A 22,097-nucleotide genomic window follows, 5' to 3' on the forward strand; every position below is an offset into this window, starting at 1 on the left:
TCCCTTAAATAACCTACTTCATTAGTGTTGTTGGCATTTGAAGTTGGCCTTGTGCTTGCTGACTCATTTTTAGCAGTTGTGCAAGAAGTGTCAATAGTTACCATCTCTGTTTAGTCTCTTCTTTTTCAAATCACCTTCCATCATTTCTTTATCATCTTTGGATACCCTGTCAACTCTCTGTTGCCCATAACATTTGTCTTACTTGCTAAGAAAGATGCTACTTCTAGGTTATAGCTAACAATGTCAGTTCTATTCCAAAAAGCGTTGATTGAATATCTACTGCGTGCTTAGTGTAGTCCTAGAGAACATGAAAATGATGTAGGTCATTTTCCTACCTCAAAAGAGTTCATGATCTCAAGGATATGCCACTTCTCAAAGGCCCCCATCAACCTTCCACATTTTCCATAGAAGTGTCAAATGCCACGTGTGGGATGAGTTAATTACTATGACTCAGACCTGAGAGGTAGTCATGCTGTTAGACCATGTGCCATGCAGGTCCTTTACTCTGGGCAGCAGTGGTACAAAGTTTAAGGTGGGGTTTCCTAAATTTACAAATCTGGACACCTGCCATTTTTTGGAACGCCTGCAAGATGTCTGTCCCTACTGCATCCCTACAAATATGCCTTGCAAACATCCCTTCCATCTCCTGGAAGAGAAGCAAATTGCATTCATGAACAAGTATTAATACACCTTTCAAAGAGAGGACTAGCACCATAGGTGAGGGGTTTCTGAACAGGTGTTGTTATTGTTAGGTAGCATCAAGTCAGTGACCCTATGGAGGTAATGAGTTCGGTCTGGAGAGGGGTGTTTTGAGCTATCTCTGAGTTTTAGGGAGGTGGACCAGATCCCTCAATATATGTGGAACTTTATCTCTTTGTTTCAAAATATGAAAACTTCGAAGTCACAGGAAGCTGAATCATAGTGATATTCTGAAACACCAAACCAACATTCTTAACCTGTATGTATGTGTGTCTTATATTCCTGTGAGTTACTCCGCCAGGGGGAAAATATGTAGAGGCGCACAGTTTTGCAGGTAACTTCAGGGAGCTCATCTCTTCCCCCATGTGAAGAGCACTGTCCTTTGTGATGGCCTTGGAGAATGTACCAGAATGGTTTAGTTGAACTTGTATTAAAGATTTTTTTTTCTTCTAGAGCAAAACCCAAGCTCCACACTAACCTTGTTCTGCAATGACAGCCTACTCAGCAAAGTCTCAGTAGATAATTTTTCATTCAGTGTCTCTGTGAAATGATTCTAAATGTAAAACAACTCTCAGATACTCTAGTTAGTCATTTACTTTTTCATTATCCTGTTGTCTTTTGGTTTTGAAAAATAAACGGTCATGTTAATGCAAACCTATACACTGAAAAATAGAGATAGATATAGGTGCTTGGGGGGAAAGCAGTATCATGGTAATAGGTTATAAAGCATGCTCCAGAAATATAAGACATTTTTATCTATCACTTACATCATTTGACAGGTAAAACCTTTGCAGTTTTCGAGAATTTTGATAGACTAAGGCTATGGTGTTTTAGTTAAAATGAAAATGGAATATCCTATGTATATACGTTTGGTCTATATGGAAGTAGTATTCTTTTGGTTCACTATTTACCAGTTTTTAAGTTTAGTAAGTGTCTTAGTTATCTAGTGCTGTTAAAACAGAAATACCACAAATGGATGGCTTTAATAAAGGGAAATTTATTCTCCCACTGTCTAAGATGCTAGAAGTCCAAATTCAGGGTATCAGCTCCAGGCTTTCTCTCTCTGTTGGCTGTTGGGGAAGGTCCTTGTCATCAATCTTCCCCGGTTGAGGAGTTTCTCCATGCAGGAACCCGCGCTCCAAAGGGCGTGCTCTGCTCCTGGTGCTGCTTTCTTGGTGGTGTGCGGTCTCCATGTCTCTCTGCTTGCCGTTGTCTTTTATACCTCAAAAGAGTTTGGCTTAAGACACAACCTAATCTTGTAGATTGAGTCCTGTTTCATTAACATAACTGCCACTAATTCCATCTCATTAACACCCTAGAGACAGAAATTACAACACATAGGAAAATCACAAGAGATGACAAAATGGTGAACTGTCACGTAATACTGGGAATCATAACCTAGCCAAGTTCACAGATATTTTTGAGGGGCACAGTTCAATCCATGGCAATAGGCTAGAATAAGCTACTTCGAAATTTTTTGAGGAGATACTATATGCCAGGCAGTGTGCTAGGATTTTTACATATATTGTCTCTGAAACTCAGTTCCCTCAGTTGTAAAATGGTGATGATAACTCTGTTCCCCGCAGTGGTTTTTGAGGAAAGGAGAGATCCAAAAACCAATTAGACCCTTGGGTTTGTTGTTCTTTCAGTTATTTTTAAATTGTCTGTCATCCATTCATTTGTGCATTCAGAGAAACCTTTGTGGTGTATCTAAATTCCATATTCCTCATATTCCCTATTACATATGCCTTTATTCCAGGAGCTAGAAATAAGAGTAGGAATTGGGACTGATTAACTCTACAGAGACAAAGCATTCCTGGTATTTTTCAAAAATAGAACATCTAAAATTAAACAGTTTCTTGATTTTTTTGCTGGATCCCAAATCCTCACCAGAGGTTGTTAAGTTCCTGCATGAGCTGGCCCCACTGACTACCTTCATATTTCTCCCCCCTCAGGATTTCTGAGTTCGCCCAACCAGGCAATCATCTTGTCACCTTATGGGCTTGGTTGCTTTCCCCCTTGATTCTGTACTTGGCTGTTTTCTTCTCATCATTGAATTTACCTGTTCAGATGTCACCTCCTCAGAGAGGTGTATGGGGGCCATAATATATCTAAAGTAGCTCCTCCTACTCTCTAGCATATCACCTTATTGTATTTCCTTCATAGACCTTATGACTGTCTGCAATTTTGTTTTGTTTTCTGATTTATTGCCTGTCTTCTCCCTCTAAAATGCAGACTACATGAGAGCAAAGGCCTTGTTAAGGATTTAGTGATAAAAAATGTCTGTTACATAGTAGGTGTCATAACGACGTGTTGAATCAACAAGTGGACTCAGTGGTTAAGAGCTAGGCTGCTAACCAAAAGGCTGGCAGTTCAAATCCACCAGCCACTCCTTGGAAACCCTGTGGGTTTCCTGTTGGGTGGCTATGAGTCGGAATCGACTCAGTGGCAATGGGTTGACATTACATGAGGACAACCAGGGGTTATGACTTGTGATTCCAAACTGGTTGGGGATTTGTTCATCATAGTAAGTGATTGCTTAGTAAGAATTAGTAAAATGTCCAGCACATAGTTAACTGAATAGTTCAATTGCTTATGTCTTCACTAATTTAATTTCTACAACCCTGTAAGGTAGGTATCATTATTATCCCCATTTTATAGATGCAAAAATTGTGGTACATGAAGGTTGAGGAACTTGCACAAGTCTATACAGATAGGAGGTTTGGAAGCAGGGATTTGAGCCCAGGCTCTACTACCTAAAAAAAAAAAAAAAAAAAAAAAAAAACTACCTAATAGAAACAAACAAACAAAAAAAAAACCCAAACCCACTGCCATCAAGTAGATTCCAAATCATAGTGACCCTATAGGACAGGGTAGAACTCCAGGGAGTACCTGGTGGATTCAAACTGCCGACCTTTTGGTTAGTAGCCATAGCTCTTAACTACTATACCACCAGGGTTTCCACCTAATAGAAAGTGCTCAGTAAATACAGCTTTAACTGGGTGCTCAGCACTCTGCTGACTGCTTTGTATGCATTGTGTCATTCAGCCCTTACTTCTGCACTATGAGGTAGGCACTGTCATTGTTCCTGCTCTACAGGTGGGGAAACTGAGTCACGGACAGCTCAAACAACTTGTCTGAGGCCCCACAGTTGCTTAGTGAGGCAAACGGGATTTTAATGTAGACAATGCAACCCTGAAACCTGTAATCATAGGTAATCTCCAAAATACTGGAAGCTTGGGGATTCCTGTTGGAACACATTCATTCGGAGGTTTGTAAAAAAGGGATTCATCTCCTCCATTCAAAGGGTCCTCACGGCGTAAGGAAGGGATATTGTTACTTCGCTACAGGTTCATAATGACTACATAGCAGTACAACTCAGAGAAAGAAATAGAAGAATTTATATCAGTAAAACCACTTGTCTGTGAGGAATCATATAGTTTGCCCAACATCCATTTCTTCAGAAAGAGCATAAGGTTAGAATTTAGAAATGTGATTATTCTGAAAGGTCAACCTCAGTTTCTAAAATGAACTGGGACAGAATTAGATATATTTTTACATATCACCAGGCTGATTCTGCGCTGAGCTGAAATGCAGTGTTAAAAGTTTAGCACTGCAGTTTTTCAAATTTACTCTTTAGGTTTTGTTTTTAACATGGAATATGTCCTTAGGAACTCAGTCAGTACTGTCAGTGGCAAAAACCCTAGTATATCTCAAGGGATGATGTGATGTTTGGCTACTGCCCTGTTAAAACCCGTTGCTGTCAAGTCGACTCCAACTCATAGTGACCCTATAGGACAGAGTAGAACTGCCCCATAGAGTTTCCCAGGAGTGCCTGGTGGATTTGAACTGCTGACCTCTTGGTTAGCAGCCATAGCACTTAACCACTACACGACCAGGATTTCCTTGGCTACTGCAGAGGGGAAGAAAATGGAAGATCATTTATTTAACCATTTTCTCTCAAGCCAGTGCTCTGTCTACCAAACTGTTCTTTGTCAGGTAGTATGTTCCATCTCCATTGTTGTTGTTAGTTGCTTTTGCTTCATCTCTGACTCATGGTGACTGTCTTAGTTATCTAGTTCTGCTGTAACATAAATAACACAAGTGGATGGCTTTAACAATAGAAGTTTCTTTTCTCACAGTTTAGGAGGCTAGAAGTCAAAATTCAGAGCACTGGCTCCAGAGGAAGACTTTCTCTGTTGGCTCTGAGGAAGGTCCTGTCTCTTCAGCTTCTTCCTCCTACTTCCTTGGAGATCTCCATGTGTCTTGGCATCTATCTTACCCCATCTCTCTCTCTCTCTGTTCTCTTGTTTAATTGCTTTTATATCTCAAAAGAGATTGACTCAAGATACATCCTATACTAATCCTGACTCATTAACATACCAAAGATAGCTCATTCCCAAATGGGGTTATAACCACAGGCATAGAGGTTAGGATTTATACACATATTTTGGGGGGACATATCCATAACAGTGACCTTATGTATAACAGAAGAAAAAGTCGCCCAGTTCTGCACTATTTTCATGATGGCTGGGGTGTTTGAGTCCATTGTTGTGGCTCTCACGCCATCTCATTGAGGTTTTTCCTCATTTTCACTGACCCTCTACCAAACATATCCTTTTCTAGTGACTGGTCTTTCTCAATGAAGTATCTAAGGTAGGTGAGCCATAGTTTTGTATTATTAGCCACACAGGCAAAAGCAATATACTCACACACAAGAGGGGGAAGTAAAATCCTTAGAACCCACATATTATTACCCTGGCTTCAAATAAAATGTCCATATAAAGGATTATGCTCATATAGGCAGAGATCAAACCTTCTCTCTTTGAAAAATTCTCTATAAATCCACTGAGATCAGTTGACTCAGCAAGAAGAAAAAGAGTTCAACCAATATTACTGAATTCTCATATTCCAACATTTTCACAGAACCTTTATTATGAGTGCTTTTACATACACAATCCTGTGTGATCCTGACCTGAGCTGAGCCTCTATTTGGTGCTCACAATCGCCCAAAATTGTGGACAGGGCAGGCGTTATTACGCCACTTTTCAGATGAGGAAATTGAGGTTAATAGAGTTTAAAGAGCTTGTCCAAGGTCAGGCAGCTAATAAATGGCAGAGACAGGACATGAATCAAAGCCCTTGCACTCTGAGTGGGATACTGTTGCCTCCCCACACCCCCTTGTCAATAGGACCTGTTGGTAGTGATACTATAGGCTTTGAGCATCTTTTCTAAAGATTTTTTTTGCTACTACCTAGGTTCACTTCTTAAAGGCAGGACCCATAGGGCTTCCAAAAAAAACCAAACCCCATTGCCATCAAGTCGATTCTGAATCTTAGTGACCATGTATGACAGAGTAAAACTGTACTATAGGGTTTCCAAAGAGCGGCTGGTGGATTTGAACTGCAGACCTTTTAGTTAGCAGCCAAGTTTTTAACCAATGAGCCACCAGGGCTCCCTGTGGGGCTTAAGATGTGATATCTTCTACTCAGTGCTATGTGCATGTCTGTTTCATTGGGTTCAGTCCTGCCTACTTTGTTAAAGTCTCTGAAAGCAGTGAGTAGTATTTGTGGAGCAGGACTAGAATTATATGGTTTCTAACTTTTCAAACAGCTTTTGTTCTACTTCCTCTAGAAGTGCCTGGCAGCTTCTTTTTGCACCCAGTGTGACAGAAACAAGTGGGGTTGGCATTCACCTTCACTGTGGTTTTTCTTCTTAGTGCCTGTGTGCCCTGGGAACAGGAGGTTTAGTTTCTCCAGCTGGTTGTCTTTGTATCCACTGTCTTTCCTGCTGCTCCAACTTGTATTGTTTTCTTTCAGGTTTTGAAAGAGTTACAGAATTTATCAAATACAAATGTTAACTCAGGGAATGGGATTGACAGATATGTGGTCCAGTAACTTCAGCTGAACATGCCTCAGACCATGGTTGATTTAAAAGACCAGGCGATTCAGCACAAAGTAAATCAGGTAGCCTCACACAGTGACAGAACAGGGTGCAGCCAGGTCAGTGCTGGCTGCTTGTTCTTCCTGAACCCCAAAGGCCATTGAATGCCCAGCTGAAACTCAGCTGACTAAGACAGAAGCCTGACCAGTAGAAGGCAATGATTGCTTAACTTTCACCTCATCAGAATTAATGCAGTTTACGTCCAGGGTCTGGCCCTACAAAACAGGGAGATGGTTGAATATATCTGAATAACTGAGCTTTCTACAGAGAAGCAAAACCTACTCCTGTTGATGTGGGAAATACAAATAAGCTCAAGCAGTCTCTCTTTTCATTGTAGACACATGAGTTCCGGACTTTCCAATATACAAGATCATAATGCTGCACCTCTGCCATGCCCTAGCCGTAGCAGTGATCCAGATCTTTCTCTTCTCAGAAAACTGGGCATTTGCCAAGAACATCAACTTCTATAATGTGAGGCCTCCTCTTGACCGTAAGTAGCCATTGCCATCTCAGCTCATCACTGTGGGGGCAGAGCACCTGTTGGAAGCCCCTGTTTTCACCTGTGGGGATTTTGCCTTTTCCTGGAGCCTTTGGTTTATACCTAGAAAAAAACAGACAATCTTCATTACTTCTGTAAGGGAAATATGTAGTGACAGAAATTTTCTCCATTTCTTTAAAATGTTCGACTTCCTGTTAACGTCTTAAAAGAGATCTTGTTTTTTTAAAAAAATTTGAACACTGTCCCTAATCATGGCTTAGAAAAGCCATGCAGAGAAAATCCAGTGTTCTTTGTTGATCTCTTCATTACAGAAGGACATTACTTGTAGTAAGCTTCTGCATAAATTATACACTAATTCTTTCAAAGGGCAATTAACAATTTTGAAAACAGATTGCTATGTTTGACATTTGGAGGAGAATATTACCTGAATTTTTGTTATATTATGCAAAAATAATAAAAGACAATGTTCTGCGTCCTAGTAGCGTCTGGGCTCTTAAAAGCTTGTGAGTGGCCATCTAAGATACATCTATTGGTTTCTTTCCATCTGGAGCAAAGGAGAGTGAAGAAAACCAAAGACTCAAGGGAGCAATTAGTCCAAGGGACTCATGGACCACATGAACCACAGCCTACACGACCCTGAGACCAGAAGAACTACATGGTGCCTGACTACACTGACAGCTCTGACTAGGATCACAACAGAGGGTCCCAGACAGAGCAGAAGAAGAAAAATGTAGGACACAAAAATCAAATTCACAAAAAAGACCAGATTTACTGGTCTGACAGAGACTGGAGGAACCCCTGAGGCTATGGTCCTATGACACCCTTCTGACCTGGAACTGAAGCCATTCTTGGAGACCACGTTCCAGGCAAGCAATAAACCAAACCAAATCTGTTTCAATTCATAGCAACCCTATAGGAGAGAGTAGAACTTCCGCATAGGGTTTCCGAGGAGTGGCTGGTAGATTGAAACTGCTGACTGTTTGGTTAGCAGCTGAGTTCTTAACCACTTCACCACCAGGGCAAGCCCATAAGATAAACAATAACACAGGAGAGGAACGTGCTCCTTAGAACAAGCAATTATACGAGATCAAAAGCAAAAATGAGATGGCAGGAAGGGGCAGAAAATCAGGATAAAAGGAAATGGGGAACCCAGGTGAAAATAGAAATAGGGATAGTGCTGATACATTGTGGGAAATGAAACTAAGTCCATGAAACACTTCATGTACAAACCATCAAATGGGAATGTAATTTGCTCTGTAAACTTTTAACTTCCTTTTTTTTTTTTAATGACATGGTTGCTCTGTAGCTTATTTAACCGTTTCTCCATACTTAGAGTAGCCATATATATATTTCTCACAAGCAAATAACACTTCATTGGAAATCTTTTTAAAATTATTTTTCTCTTCAGTTTGTTAATAACCTTAGGATAGATTCCTGGAATTAGAATTAATAAAGCAAAAAGGTTTTGCCAATTTGTAGTTTAACCATTCACTTACCAGCATTGAGTATTAGTATCTTTTAAACTGTACTGATTTAAAGGTAAAAATGGATTCCGCCCTCCCTGCCTTCTCCACCTGATCCACTTTTATGCATAGGCAAAACTGAAATATATTTGCATGTCTTCAAAACTTTAGTTTTTGATATTTTGCTATTGTTGATGTTTTGATATTTTGTTCTTGTTTTATGTGTCGATATGGTGGCATGCTGGTTAAGTGCTCAGCTGCTAACTAAAAGGTTGGCGGTTTGAACCCACCAGCAGATCCACAGAAGGAAAGACCTGGAGATCTTCTGTAAAGATTACAGCCTAGGAATCACTATGGGGCAGGTGTACTCTGTCCTACAGTGTTGCTATGACTCGGAGTCGACTCGGCGGTGTACAACAACAACAACATATTTCTTATGCTGGAACTGAAAAATATACTGCTTTCTAATTTTTACCACAACTTCTGGTCAGATTCCTAGGATAACTTGGGGTACACCTTGATCCTTGTTTGTTTCTTGCTCCAAAAATGAAAGCCTTGAAAGTTTTATACAGGCTTTATATTCTGGTCCATACAGAAATGTCCAATTACTTTTGACTTCTCGCCCATTAAAATAACAAATTACAAAGCAAAAAGATGGCATAAAGACAAAGGACATGCTAGTGCTCTCAATCCAGACTGCCAGCAACCAAAAATTCCTTCCTCCCTTAACACTTTGGGCCTGAGTGTAAGGGCCTAAGTATTACTATCCACCTTATATTAAATGTTACATTCCTGGTCAAGGTCTAGTATCGTGATAATTGACGTATGTCAAATGAGAGTACTTATTTAAGGTTCTATGTAGCTGTAATGGAAATGACAAATAATCCAGTTTAAAAATGGGCAAAGGAAATGAACAGACATTTCACCAAAGAAGACATTCAGGCATGCAACAGACACATGAGGAAATGCTTACAATCACTAGCCATTAGAGAAATGCAAATCAAAACCACGGTGAGATACCATCTCACCCCAGCATTACTGGCACAAATCAGAAAAACAGGAAATAACAAATGTAGGAGAGGCTGCGAGGAGATTGGAATTCTTATGCACTGCTGGTAGGACACTGGAAACCCTGGTGGCTAGTGGTCAAGTGCTACTGCTGCTAACCAAAAGGCTGGCAGTTCAAATCCACCAGGTGCTCCTTGGAAACTCTATGGGACAGTTGTACTCTGTCCCCTAGGGTCGCTGTGAGCTGGAATCAACTTGATGGCAGTGGGTTTAATGGGAATGCAAAATTATACAACCATTTTGGAAAATGATATGGCGCTTCCTTAGAAAGCTAGAAAGAGAAATACCATATGTTGTAGTTACCTAGTGTTGTTATAACAGAAATACCACAAGTTGAATGCCTTTAACAAAGAGAAATTTGTTTTCTCACAGTCATAAAATTATTTATTATAGTAGGCTAGAAGTCCAAATTCGGTGCATCAGCTCTAGGGGAAGGTTTTGTCCCTCTGTCAGCTCTGGAGTAAGGTCCTTGTCATCTATCTTCCCCTGGACTAGGAGCTTCTCTGCGCAGGAACTGTGGGTTCAAAGGGTGCATTCTGCCCCCAGCACTGCTTTCTTGGTGGTATGAGGTCCCCAACTCTCCCCTTGCCTCCCTTTCCTTTTATATCTTGTAAGATAAAAGGTGGTGCAGGCCACACCCCAGGGAAACTCCCTTTACATTGGATCAGGGATGTGATCTGAGCAAGGGTGTTAACGTCCCACCCTAATCCTCTTTAACCACAGGCAGAGATTATGATTTATAACACATAGGAAAATCACAAAATGGAGGACAACTACACAACACTGGGAATCATGGCCTAACCAAATTGACACATATTGGGGTGGGGGGGCACAATTCAATCCATGACACCATGTGACCCAGCAATCCCACTCCCAGGAATATATCTTAGAGAAATAAGAGCCATCACATGAATAGACATATGTACACCCATGTTCATTGCAGCATTGTCCACAGTAGCGAAAAGATGGAAACAACCTAGGTGCCCATCAGCAGATGAATGGATAAACAAACCGTCTTACATAAACACAATGGAGTACTATGCAATAATAAAGAACAATGATGAATCTGCAAAGCATCTCATAACATGGATGAATCTAGAGGGCATTATGTTGAATGAAATAAGCCAATCATAAAAGGGCAAATATTGTATGAGACCACTACTGTAAAAACTCATGAAAAGGTTTACACACAAAAAGAAACAATCTTTGATGGTTACAAGGGAGGGGAGAGGTACGGATGGAAAAACACTAGACAGTGGATAAGTGGTAACTTTGGTGAAGGGTAAGACAGTACACAATACTGGGGAAGCCAGCACAACTTGTACAAGGCAAGGTCATGGAAGCTGTACAGACATACCCGGACTCCCTGAGGGACCGAATTGCTGGAGACCATGGTCTCAGAGAACATCTAGCTCAATTGGCATAACATGGTTTATAAAGAAAATGCTCTGCATTCTACTTTGGTGAGTAGCGTCTGGGGTCTTAAAAGCCTGTGAGAGCCCAACTAAGATACTACACTGATCTCACCACTTCGGGAGCAAGAAAGAATGAAGAAAACTAAATATACAAGGGAAAGATCAGTTCAAGGGACTAGTGTACCATGTCTACCATGGCCTCCACGAGACTGAGTCCACTTCAACTAAATGGTGCCCAGCTACCACCACTGACTGCTCTGACAGGGCTCACAATAGAGGGTCCCAGACAGAGCTGGAGAAAAATGTAGAACAAAATTCTAACTCAGAAAAAGACCAGACTTACTGACTTGACAGAGACTGGAGAAACCCCAAGAGTATGGCCCCCAGACACCCTTTTACGTCAGTAATGAGGTCACTACTGAGGTTCATCCTTCAGCCAAAGATTGGACAGTCCCCTAAGACTAAATGAGACTAAAGGGGCACACCAGCCCAGGGGCAAGGACTAGAAGGCAGGAGGGACAGGAAAGCTGGTAATAGGGAACCCACGGTCAAGAAGGGAGAGTATTGACATGTCATGGGGTTGTTAGCCATGTCATAAAACAATGTGTACTGTTTAATGAGAAACCAGTTTGTTCTGTAAACCTTCGTCTAAAAGTACAATAAAATAAATGAAAAATATTAATAAAAAAATAAAATTCCCAATACACATGCACACACACACACACACACAAATGTAGCTGTAATAAGTGGATGTGAATGGAAACCAGCATGACTTGATATGCCAGGGACTCTGCTAGATATTTTTGTTGCAGTTACCTCTTTAATCCTTATTCCATCCCTGCAAGTCATGGGGATCTTCATAATTATCATTTTCTAGAAGCTAAAAAAAAAAAAATCTCACAAGTAATTAGTGGCAAGGGCAGAATTCGAACTCAGACTAATTTGAGTCCAGTTTTTTTTCAGGGATGATACTATACCATGAATGAAATTACTGATTCTACTACAGCCACCACCCATTATCCATACCCTCATCTCTCACTTATTCCCAAATTATAAATTAGAATGATACCATGAACCTTTCATAGTGGCTTGTGGAATCGTTTTCATTACTCTGTTATTAGCTGCCATCGAGCTGGGCCCTGACTCAAGGCGGCCCCATGCACAATGGAAGGAAATGCTGCTCAGTCCTGCGCCATCCTCATAATCAGTTGGGGATAGGGTGGTTGTGCTCCATAAGGTTTTCATTGGCTGATTTTCAGAAGTACATCATCAGGCCTTTCTTCCTAGTCTGTCTTAGTCTGGAAGCTCTGCTGAAACCCATTCACCATCATAGCAACACGTAAGCCTCCACTGACAGACAAGTGGTGGCTGTGCATGGGGTGCATTGGCTGGGCATCAAACTGCAGGTCTCCTGCATGGAGGACAGGAATTCTACCACTGAACCACTACTGCCCCCATTCATTACTCTACAGTGGAACTTTATAGGGGAGATATTTAAAGAAAAGGGAATAAAGAAAATGCTTGAAGTCTGGTGGATAAATCCCAGCTCCCTAGAAAGAGACTCTAAGGATGATTGATGACTTGTGAATTTTGTTTGATCTAATAAAGTTGCCAGTGTTGTGCCATATTTGATGTTTGAAAATTTTGTCTTTTTTAACCTTAATGTTTCACCTCACACTTTTCTTTAAAGCAACACCATTTCCAAACAGCTTCAAGTGTTTTACCTGTGAAAATGCAGGAGATAATTACAACTGCAATCGATGGGCAGAAGATAAATGGTGTCCACAAAGTAAGTGTGCTGAGTTTGATCATTTGTTTCATGATCCCACTTCATTTAGGTTTGCCCTGAGCAGAGATGCCTACTAATAGGGTTAACATGCCAAAAGGCTGATGATGTGTGACAGGGATCCAGAGGTTTTCTTTACAAGACTATCCAGATGTCAGACTATACTAGGAGAACTTAGAAACTGATGGCACAGCCTCAATTTGTAGTTTTGTGTGTCTTGAGGAAGAATGTCTTAAATGGCATTTACTAGGGAGAACAAATAGACCACAGTGTTGGCTAAGGCATTCTAAGAATTTCAGAAATGCTTAATGATACCTCTAGAGAAGTCATACTTACTGGCTAAAGGAAAGGAAGGCTTTAGTTTGTTTACTTCACTGATGTATCCCCAATGCCTATCTAGCTCCTGGCCCATTTTAGGCATTCAGTAAATATTTGTTATCAGCATGAATGGATGCCTTTGATTAGGTGTCAGGGAAATCTTCTCTTAGAAGATGGCCTTTGAACTAAGACTTGAACGACCCAAACAAGCCAGCCCTGCAGAGATCTGTAGGAAGAGCATACCAGAAAGGGGGGAACAACAAACACAAAGTCTTCAAGAGACAAGAACAGACTTAGTCTGTTCAGGAATCTGGAACGAGGCTGTCCGCTGAGGCTTAGTGTGAGATGGAGAAAGGGTCTGAGATTGAGGCAAGAACTGGAACACAGGATCTTCTTTTTTTGATCAAGAGTTTGGATTTCATTGTAAATGTAATGGGAAGGTAATAGAAGGTTCTAAGCTAGGGAGCATATGGCGCTACTTGTGTTTTAAAAAGATTACCCTGGTTGCTGTGTAGAGAATGGATTGTTGGAGGTGAGTAGAAGGTGACACCAAGTGGAAAATAACCATTGTCTTCAGGCAGGAGAAGATGATAACTTGGCCTAGGGTGGTTGGAGTAGAAGAAAAGAGAAGTTGCAGATTTCGTGTTTAGAAAACTTGGAGGTAAAGGAAATATGATATGCTGATGGATGACATGGAATTAAAAACTCTACTTAGCTTTATGAGGAGGCTCAGGCTCTTCAGATTTTAGGGTATACTTTGTTTAGATTTTCAAATGTGAAAGCCCAAGAAAAAACAAACAATAAGCAAACAAAACCCTTTCAGAGTTAGAGGTTACCAGTTTTGGTCTACTGTTACCTTCTTTTAGAAATTTCTATACCACTTTTTTTAGAGCAGTGGAATATTCTGCTTGGAATATTCCTTGCCTATTCCAGATAAATGAGGAGCCCTGGTGGTGCAAGTGTTTAAGCGCTCAGATGCTAACCAAAAGGTCGGCAGTTGGAACTGACCAGCAGCTCCTCAGGAGAAAGATGTTGCAGTCTGCTTCCACAAAGATTACAGCCTTGGAAGCCCTATGGGGCAGTTCTACTCTGTTCTGTAGGGTCACTATGAGTTGGAATCAATTCGACGGTAATGGGTTAGGTTTTTTTTATATTCCAGATAAAGCCAATGTGTGGAGCCAGAAGGTAGTACTCATTGGAGACCCCACAGAGCCCAAGAAGCTTATGCTACAAACTAACAAAAATGGCTATGACATCTATACAGATAGTAGTATTTTCTTCTCAAGAATAATTACCAAAACATTTTTTCTCATGGTTCTTTCACATTCCCGTAGAGTGGCCATCTTTAAATCATGTGTGTGCACTTGTCAGTGCACGTGCATGCATGATTTATGTATTTGGGGGCTTCTAAGCTTTTCACAGAAATATTATCTCAAAGTTTTCACAGTTGACCGATTCCTCTCTTTACTAACTTATTTCAGACGATGGGTATCGTTCTTTAACGATTTGCTTTAAATTCCTCCAAAAACTGGATGGTATGGGTTAGGAGACTAGTTAATTGGACACTGATGCCTAACCTCTTAGTTGTATCTTCATGGACCATGGTTTTCTTTTGTACCAAAACATTGCTCCTCCTAGGTCTGTGCTTCATGCTCCAATATGTCATTCATTAACCAAATCCATATTTAATTGGGATGGTGCATGGCTATTTCTGGGCTTTAAAATTTCATCTCTTTTGAAACGTGGGAAAAGGGGAAAGCTGCAGCTTTTCATCACCAAGAAAGTATCAGAGGTGGGGAGGGTGGCAGAGAGTCAGGTTTATCACGTCTTCCCTGAAAACCTGACCCTTAAAGAGATCCACATGGACCGCCTCCACATTCCAGCATGGCGTGACAGCGCATACTTGACCACATGCCAGTCAGGTCCCAAAGACACTAAGCACCTGGAATTATAACTAAGATGTACTTTCTTACTTTTCACTTTATTATTTGGGCAAGTGATAATCAACCATTTCTTGGGGCAAACAGGCCTGCAGCTATTGTTCTCCGTCATCTCAGGTTTCTTTTTCACCCTACAGCTTCACTTCTGTGGTCTTTTGGTGTTGTTAAAAGAGGTTCTCTATGTAACAGAATATGACAAGAATGACATTTCTTGTTTTGCTTTTACTCGGACTTTTAGCATGTGTGACATTCTATATGAATTCATGCTGCTACCAGTTTTTAGCTCTTTGTTTGGAGGATAAATTAAAATGCCTTCTCCAAAGCATTCTGTTGCTTCCTTTCCTTCTGAATCCAGAAGGCAGCTAATCCTGGAGAGCACTCTACAGCACCGTCTAGTTTAGTATTAAATACACGAAGAGGCAGAGTAATGTGCTGGTGAAGGCTACAAACTCTAGAAAACTGTCTCTGTTAGACTACTACCTTCTACCACTTTCTTCTTAGGTGACCAAAGGCAAGAAACTGTATCTTGGTTTCTTCATCTCTAAAATGAATCTATTAGTATGCCTTGGAAATCCTGGTGGCGTAGTGGTTAAGAGTTATGGCTGTGTTATGTAACAACCCAGCAGCACCTGGACCCAAGGTCGGCCACATCTCCAAGAGACTGAAGAAAGACTCTGGAACCAGCGATCATGATATATGGTTTATTGGGAAACTTACTTGTAGGACCATGGCCCAGGGCAGTGGCTGGACCAGGTTAGCATTCCATAACCACCTAGCAGGGGACACAAGCTTATATACCATTCCAGCTGGGACCAAGGCTCATTTTCTCCCATGTCCTTGGGTAGTCAGCATTCCCAGGAACTTCATGTTCAGGCACAGATGTTTTTCTTCTTGTTGCTAAGGTGTCCCTTAGCCTCAGCCACTGGCCCAGTCACGCCACCGCTGGCCTTGTACCTTAGCCTGAGTCCATCCCAAATTCATCCCCAGCATGTTTCAGGGAAGAGCAAAGCTGATTCCATTAGGAGGGGATGCATATTGCTGAATAGCATTACTCTACAGGCTGCTAACTAAAAGGTCAGCAGTTTGAATCCTTCAGGTGCTCCTTGGAAGCCCTATGGGGCAGTTTTACTCTGTCCTATAGGGTTTTTTTTTTTTTTTTTTTATAGGGTTGCTACGAGTCAGAATTGACTTGATGGCAATGGGGTTTTTTTTTTTTTTTTTTTGGTAATATGCCTTACCTTACAGGCTTATTTTGAGGAGTATATGAGTTAACACATAGCAATATGTGTTTGCTATTATTTAAAGCCTACAACAACTCTAGCAAAATGTTAGTTGCCATCAAGTCAGCTCCTACTCATTGCGACCTAATGTATAACAGAATGAAATGTTGCCCTGTCATGTGCCATCTTCATGGTCATTGGTATGTTTGAGTCTATTCTTGTGGCTGTTGTGTCACTCCATCTCATTGAAGGTTTCCTTTATTTTTGCTGACCCTCTACTTGACTAAACGTAATAAAATGTATTACCATCAATTTACAAAAAAGAAAACAAAGCTCAAAGGCTCTAATATGGCTTGCTCACTTCTGACAGAGATAATTCCAAAAGCCCAATATTCTCAGATTTAGTCTAGTTTTATTCCCATTCTACAATATTCCTGCTGTAGTTTCTGCTCGATAAACTAAATAGCATTTCATTGGGTGGAGATACGTATAGGAGAGTCACTGGACCGAGGTGGAATGTCCTAGAATATTGAATGAAATAACTTTGTGGGAAGCATCCTAAGTAGAATATGAATGTTTAAAGTTATAAGGATAACTCTGTACAATTGCCAGCTCTCCACGGGTGGGGAGAAACAGAGAAAGTAAGAGTTAATTAAACAGGACAAGAAAAAATGGAAATAAGTGGGTGAGGAAATGCCAGGGAAGTTAGATTACAGCATCAAAAAGAACAAGATGAGGAAGGAATGTGATCTTGATGTGTAATTCGAAGCACCTGCTTTTCACTCAGTTCACCACATGGTCTATTAGTATATAAGAAACAAATGTTGAATAATGCAAAGACAAGTGTTCTGGCCCATTGCATTTTAAATTCACAATTTTAATTTTACTTTAGAGTTATAGGACATGTGCTTCAGAGAGAAAGGCAGGAGAGAAAGAAGAAAAATAAAGAGAAAGAGGGACATACTTTCAGTTGAAATAAACAGACCTATGGCTCTGATGAAGAGCTTGCAAAGTTTTTTCTTAGCTTTAGCTGGTACCAAAGATAGGTGCCCACTTATATTCATTTTCAAAACACACGTGTGCTTCAGGAGCTATGGTCTTCAAAAAATACCACCTGGAAACTCTAGAGTTCACTGCCAGTTAATTTCTTGCCTGGAAACCTCAGATCATCCTGAATATGAGTTATTTCTAAAGTGATTGTTGAGAAGTCTTTTTTGCAATGTGGAAGACATAGTTGCCTTGATTTATTTATTTATTTATTTTTATGCCTAGATACACAGTACTGTTTGACAGTTCATCACTTCACCAGTCATGGAAGGAGTACATCCATCACCAAAAAGTGTGCCTCCAAGAGTGAATGCCATTTTGTTGGCTGCTACCACAGAGATTCTGAACATACAGTAAGGATCGTGTGTGTATGGAGTTACTTTTTAAAAGCTTCATGCTAGGTGTCTTAGTTCTCTAGTGCTGCTGTGACAAATACCATAAGTGGTGGCTTTAACAAACAGAAGTTCATTCTCTCACAGTTTAGGAAGCTAGAAGTCCAAATTCAGAGTGCCAGCTCCAGGGGAAGCCTGTCTCTTTCTGTCAGCTCTGGTGTAAGGTCTTTGTCATCAATCTTCCACTGGTCTAGGAGCTTTTCAGCACAGGGATCCCAGGTCCAAAGGATGTGTGCACTCTTGGCCCTTCTTGCTTGGTGGTAATGAAGTCCTCTCCTCTCTGCTCAGTTCTCTCTTTTATATCTCAAAAGAGATTGACTCAAGATACAACCTAATCCGGTAGATTGATAACTGCCTCTAATCCTGCCTCATTAACATCATAGAGGTAGGGTTTACAACACAGAAAAATCATATCAGATCACAAAATGGTGGACAACCACGCAATGCTGGGAATCGTGGCCTAGCCAAGTTGACACACATTTTTCTGGGACACAATTCATAACACTAGTAACCAAAAACCAAAACCAAACCCCTTGACATCGAGTCAATCCCAACTCATAGTGACCCTATAGGACAGAGTAGAACTGCTGTGTAGGGTTTCCAAGGAGCACCTGGTGGACTCAAACTGCCAGCCTTCTGGTTAGCAGCCAAGCTCTTAACCACTGCGCCACCGGGGCTCCATAACACTAGGAATGGTGAATTATATGTCATGGGGAAGGCAGGAACCATAAGTAATATGTCAAACTTATTCATAATTTGAGGAAAGACTACATACATTACAGTGATGAAGTGGAGACCAAAGAGAAGTTGAAGACTTCATTTCCATCAACAACAAATAATGTCACCCAAAAGAATAATTCCTAGCATCCAGAGCTAGGCCCTAGACCTTGAATTTCTGTGAATTTTCTGAGGCCAGCTTCAGTGGCTCAAGAACAAACCATCCATGAGAGCATGACAGATACTCCAGAGCCCAGCTCACCTGTTTTGTTCTAGGCCAGGAACTATCAAGACCACTACACTGGAAAGCAAGAAGGTGGAAAGAGAAGAATGGTGTATTGTGACACCTCTTACTAAAGGAAACCTTGTCTCACTCACTACCTCCACTTAGATGAGGAAGTGAGAGTCTGAAAGATTAACCTCCATTTAATATGATGAACCATAGAGGCATTTGCAATCAAGTGATTTCTTTAACTTTCTCATTCTATCATTCTAAATGCCTGTGGTACTGAAATGTTTGAGAAAAAAAAAATACTTGCAAGTATGTTAATTTCATGAGGTTTTAGAATTTGACTTGGCCCGAAGTACAGAAAATGGTTCTCACATCAGTGGCTTTTTGCTCTGGCTACACATGAAACTCACTGGGGAGCGTTTGCAGCAACAAGCTAAGTTAGTGGTGGCAGAGGTCACCCCAGACCAATTGAAACAGAACCAGGGGTGTGGGGGGAGGGGCGCTGGGCATCAGTATCTTTTTTTAAAGTTCCTCAACTTGATTCTGGTGTGCAGCCAGGGTTGGGAACCACTGATCTAGATACTTTAAAAAATTTCACAAAAACCAAACCTGTTGCTGTGGAGAGCTGCTCCACAGAGTTTTCTCGGCTGTAATCTTTACAGAAGCAGATCACCAGGCCCTTCTCCCACAGTGCCGCTGGGTGGGTTTTGAACCACTGACCTCTACGCTAGTACCCAGTGCCGTCGAGTCGATTCCGCCTCATAGCGACCCTATAGGACGGAGTAGAACTGCCCCATAGAGTTTCCAAGGAGCACCTGGCACTAGTGGTGAAGCATAAACCATTTGCGCTACACAGGGACCTAGCAGTGGATGTCTTTATGTTGTCTAGACTTCCTGGCCAGGTTTATCAGGTTAAGGCAGTACCAGGCACACAAGGGTATTACAACAGGAGATGGCTTTCCTTGGAAACATCTGTAACCTTGTACTGTAAGCGACCCTTCCCTTTTCACCACTCAGCAGCCATAATTAGCAAGCCATTGCTGGTGTAATGATAGGAATCAGGTGTTAGCATAGACAATGGGAGTCATTATTACCCCCTAACAAGTAGTACTGAGAAAGAAAATCAATGACTAATCCAAAAAGCTCCCAGCTTTCATTTTGTCTGAATGTTTTCCCTTACAAACCTTGGAAGATTTGTTGAACCCATCTAGCAGTCTTATTCAGTCAGTTTCCCTTCCTCTTCTTTCCCTTGCTTATGGTTGGTTTGACACAAGTAAATCACAGTTAGGATGAAAAGACTCTCCAGATATGCTTTACTTCCCGGTCAGTGAGGGGAGGGCACCCCAGGGCCTGGTGACCGTAGACTGGAAAGCCATCTCTAATTCTTCTGTCTGCAGGAGAGCTGAGGAGGCCTTTCTTCAGTTTTTCTTTGTTTTACTCCCTCCCTACTATTCCCTATAGGGTCGCTATGAGTCAGAATTGACTCGACTGCAATGGGTTTTTTTGGTTTATTATTCCTGGTATTCACTCTCTTTTCCCTCTCCTCTCCCTTTCATAACAGGAGTGTAGGTCTTGCTGTGAAGGAATGATCTGCAATGTAGAATTACCCACCAATCACACGAATGCAGTCTTCGCAGTAATGCACGCTCAGAGGACATCTAGCAGCAGCACCCACACGCTCTGCCTACCAGTACTTGCCTGGGTCTTCACCCTTCCATTGCTATGATGCCACCATTCCTCGGAGAGGCAGACACCAGCCCTCTACAGCACAAGTGTAAAAACTGTGTCAACAGTGAGCTTTTAAGTAAAGACCAACTTGGCTCTTGGTGAAGAGTGCACATTGGACCCTGAAGCAGAGCCGGTTGTCTGCTTAGCTAAAATGCTCATGCATGGCATCACAGGACCAGGAGGAGAGGGATTATCTAGTTTCCAGGTTTCCTTGTCAAAGGGGGCTGCCTGTTGTTAGTTCTGCAAGGAGGATCCTTCCAGCATCTATAATGGGTTGCAGTACCTAGGGAGCCTGACCAGGCCTTTAGCTGAAAGTACTTCTTGACCCCTCAGAGTCCCTCAGAAGCTGCTAGGTCATACTCTCTCAGTTCTGTGATTAGCTCAGAGCGTGACTATGAAATCTCACCCTTACTTGGGATGACAAAGCAGTTTCCCCACCAAGGACATAGTAAACCAGAAAGGCAGCTGTTGGAAGAGAACTTCCAGTTGAACTAATATGAAATCCGTTTGCTAATTGTCGGGTGGGAAATAAAACTTTTAAATTATACAATGTAAATGCATGTTTGTGATTTCTTGACTGACATGGAGACCACAGATAAAACACATTTACCAGTGTCATGAAGGAGGTCACTGAAGTCATGTTTTCTGCATCGGTGATATGTTCTGGCATAAACTATAAAATTTGGTGCCAAATCCACTTTTTTTCCCCTGGGCAGGACACTACTTAGGATGTGAAATGCAACCTTAGTGAATTGAGAAGGTCAGTAAACCTCCCTGATTAGGGATGATGACACCCAAAAACAAGATGCCCCCTCAGCAGTAGCAGCTTTAAAGAGTCCCTAATGGTGCAGGACCCAGCAGTGTTCTGTTCCGTTGTGCGTGGTGTTGCCATGGATTGGGGCCAACTTGGCAGCTAACAACAACAACAAGCAGAAAATTGGCAAGATGGCCCTTCTCTATATGGTCCATATGGTCATCTTTGTATGTCAGGCCGCCAAGAGAACCTCTCTACACGTTTAAAATGTTTAACCTCCTTGTCTTCTTCTCTTCTGCTTTTATAATACTATCTCAGAATTTCAAATGAGCATCTTCTCCATGTTTCTACAATCCTTATTTTCTGCCTTTGCACTTAGAATGTGACCTTTTACACTCTGCCCTTGCATGTGCAGTCATGAATTAATTGTTTGCTTTATCGCACATCCACTATTAGAGTGCTGGGTGCTCTGTAGAATATGCTAACAAGATTGTCTCTGCTGCCTGGGTTCACCTATGACAGGGGTTGGCCCCAAGTCTGGCCCACCTCCTTTTGTGTGTGTGTGTGTGCTTTAGGTGAAAGTTTACAGTGCAAATTAGTTTTTCATTCAAAAATTTATATATAAATTGCTTTGTGATATTGGTTGCAATCCCAATGTGTCAGCCCTCTCCTTCTTTCTACCCCAGGTCCCCCATGTCTATTTGTCCAGATTTCCTGTCCTTTTCTGCCGTCTTGTCTTTGCAGATGTTGCCCATTTGGTCTTGTATACTTGATTGAACTAAGAAGCTCATTCCTCACGTGTGCTATTGTTTGTTTTATAAGCCTGTATAATCTTTGGTTGAAAGGTGGACTTTGGGAGTGGCTTCAGTTATGAGT

At 41.4% G+C, this 22,097-nt stretch overlaps 1 protein-coding gene across 5 annotated transcripts in view; it reads left to right on the plus strand.

Moving 5' to 3' along the window:
• The window catches only part of LYPD6B (LY6/PLAUR domain containing 6B), a 232,434-nt gene extending 211,421 nt beyond the window's left edge, over window positions 1-21,013 (plus strand). For all 5 annotated transcript variants that reach the window (XM_049887167.1, XM_049887169.1, XM_049887171.1 and 2 more), the window contains 4 exons: window positions 6,980-7,132; window positions 12,778-12,876; window positions 17,624-17,751; window positions 20,301-21,013. In XM_049887167.1, coding sequence (XP_049743124.1) covers window positions 7,018-7,132; window positions 12,778-12,876; window positions 17,624-17,751; window positions 20,301-20,465 — 507 coding nt within the window. In that variant the 5' untranslated portion in view covers window positions 6,980-7,017 and the 3' untranslated portion in view covers window positions 20,466-21,013. The remainder of the gene's footprint in view (window positions 1-6,979; window positions 7,133-12,777; window positions 12,877-17,623; window positions 17,752-20,300) is intronic.
• Window positions 21,014-22,097: the final 1,084 nt, after the last annotated feature.

Source organism: Elephas maximus, chromosome 6 (genome assembly GCF_024166365.1).
Source record: "Elephas maximus indicus isolate mEleMax1 chromosome 6, mEleMax1 primary haplotype, whole genome shotgun sequence".
Lineage (NCBI taxonomy): Eukaryota > Metazoa > Chordata > Mammalia > Proboscidea > Elephantidae > Elephas > Elephas maximus.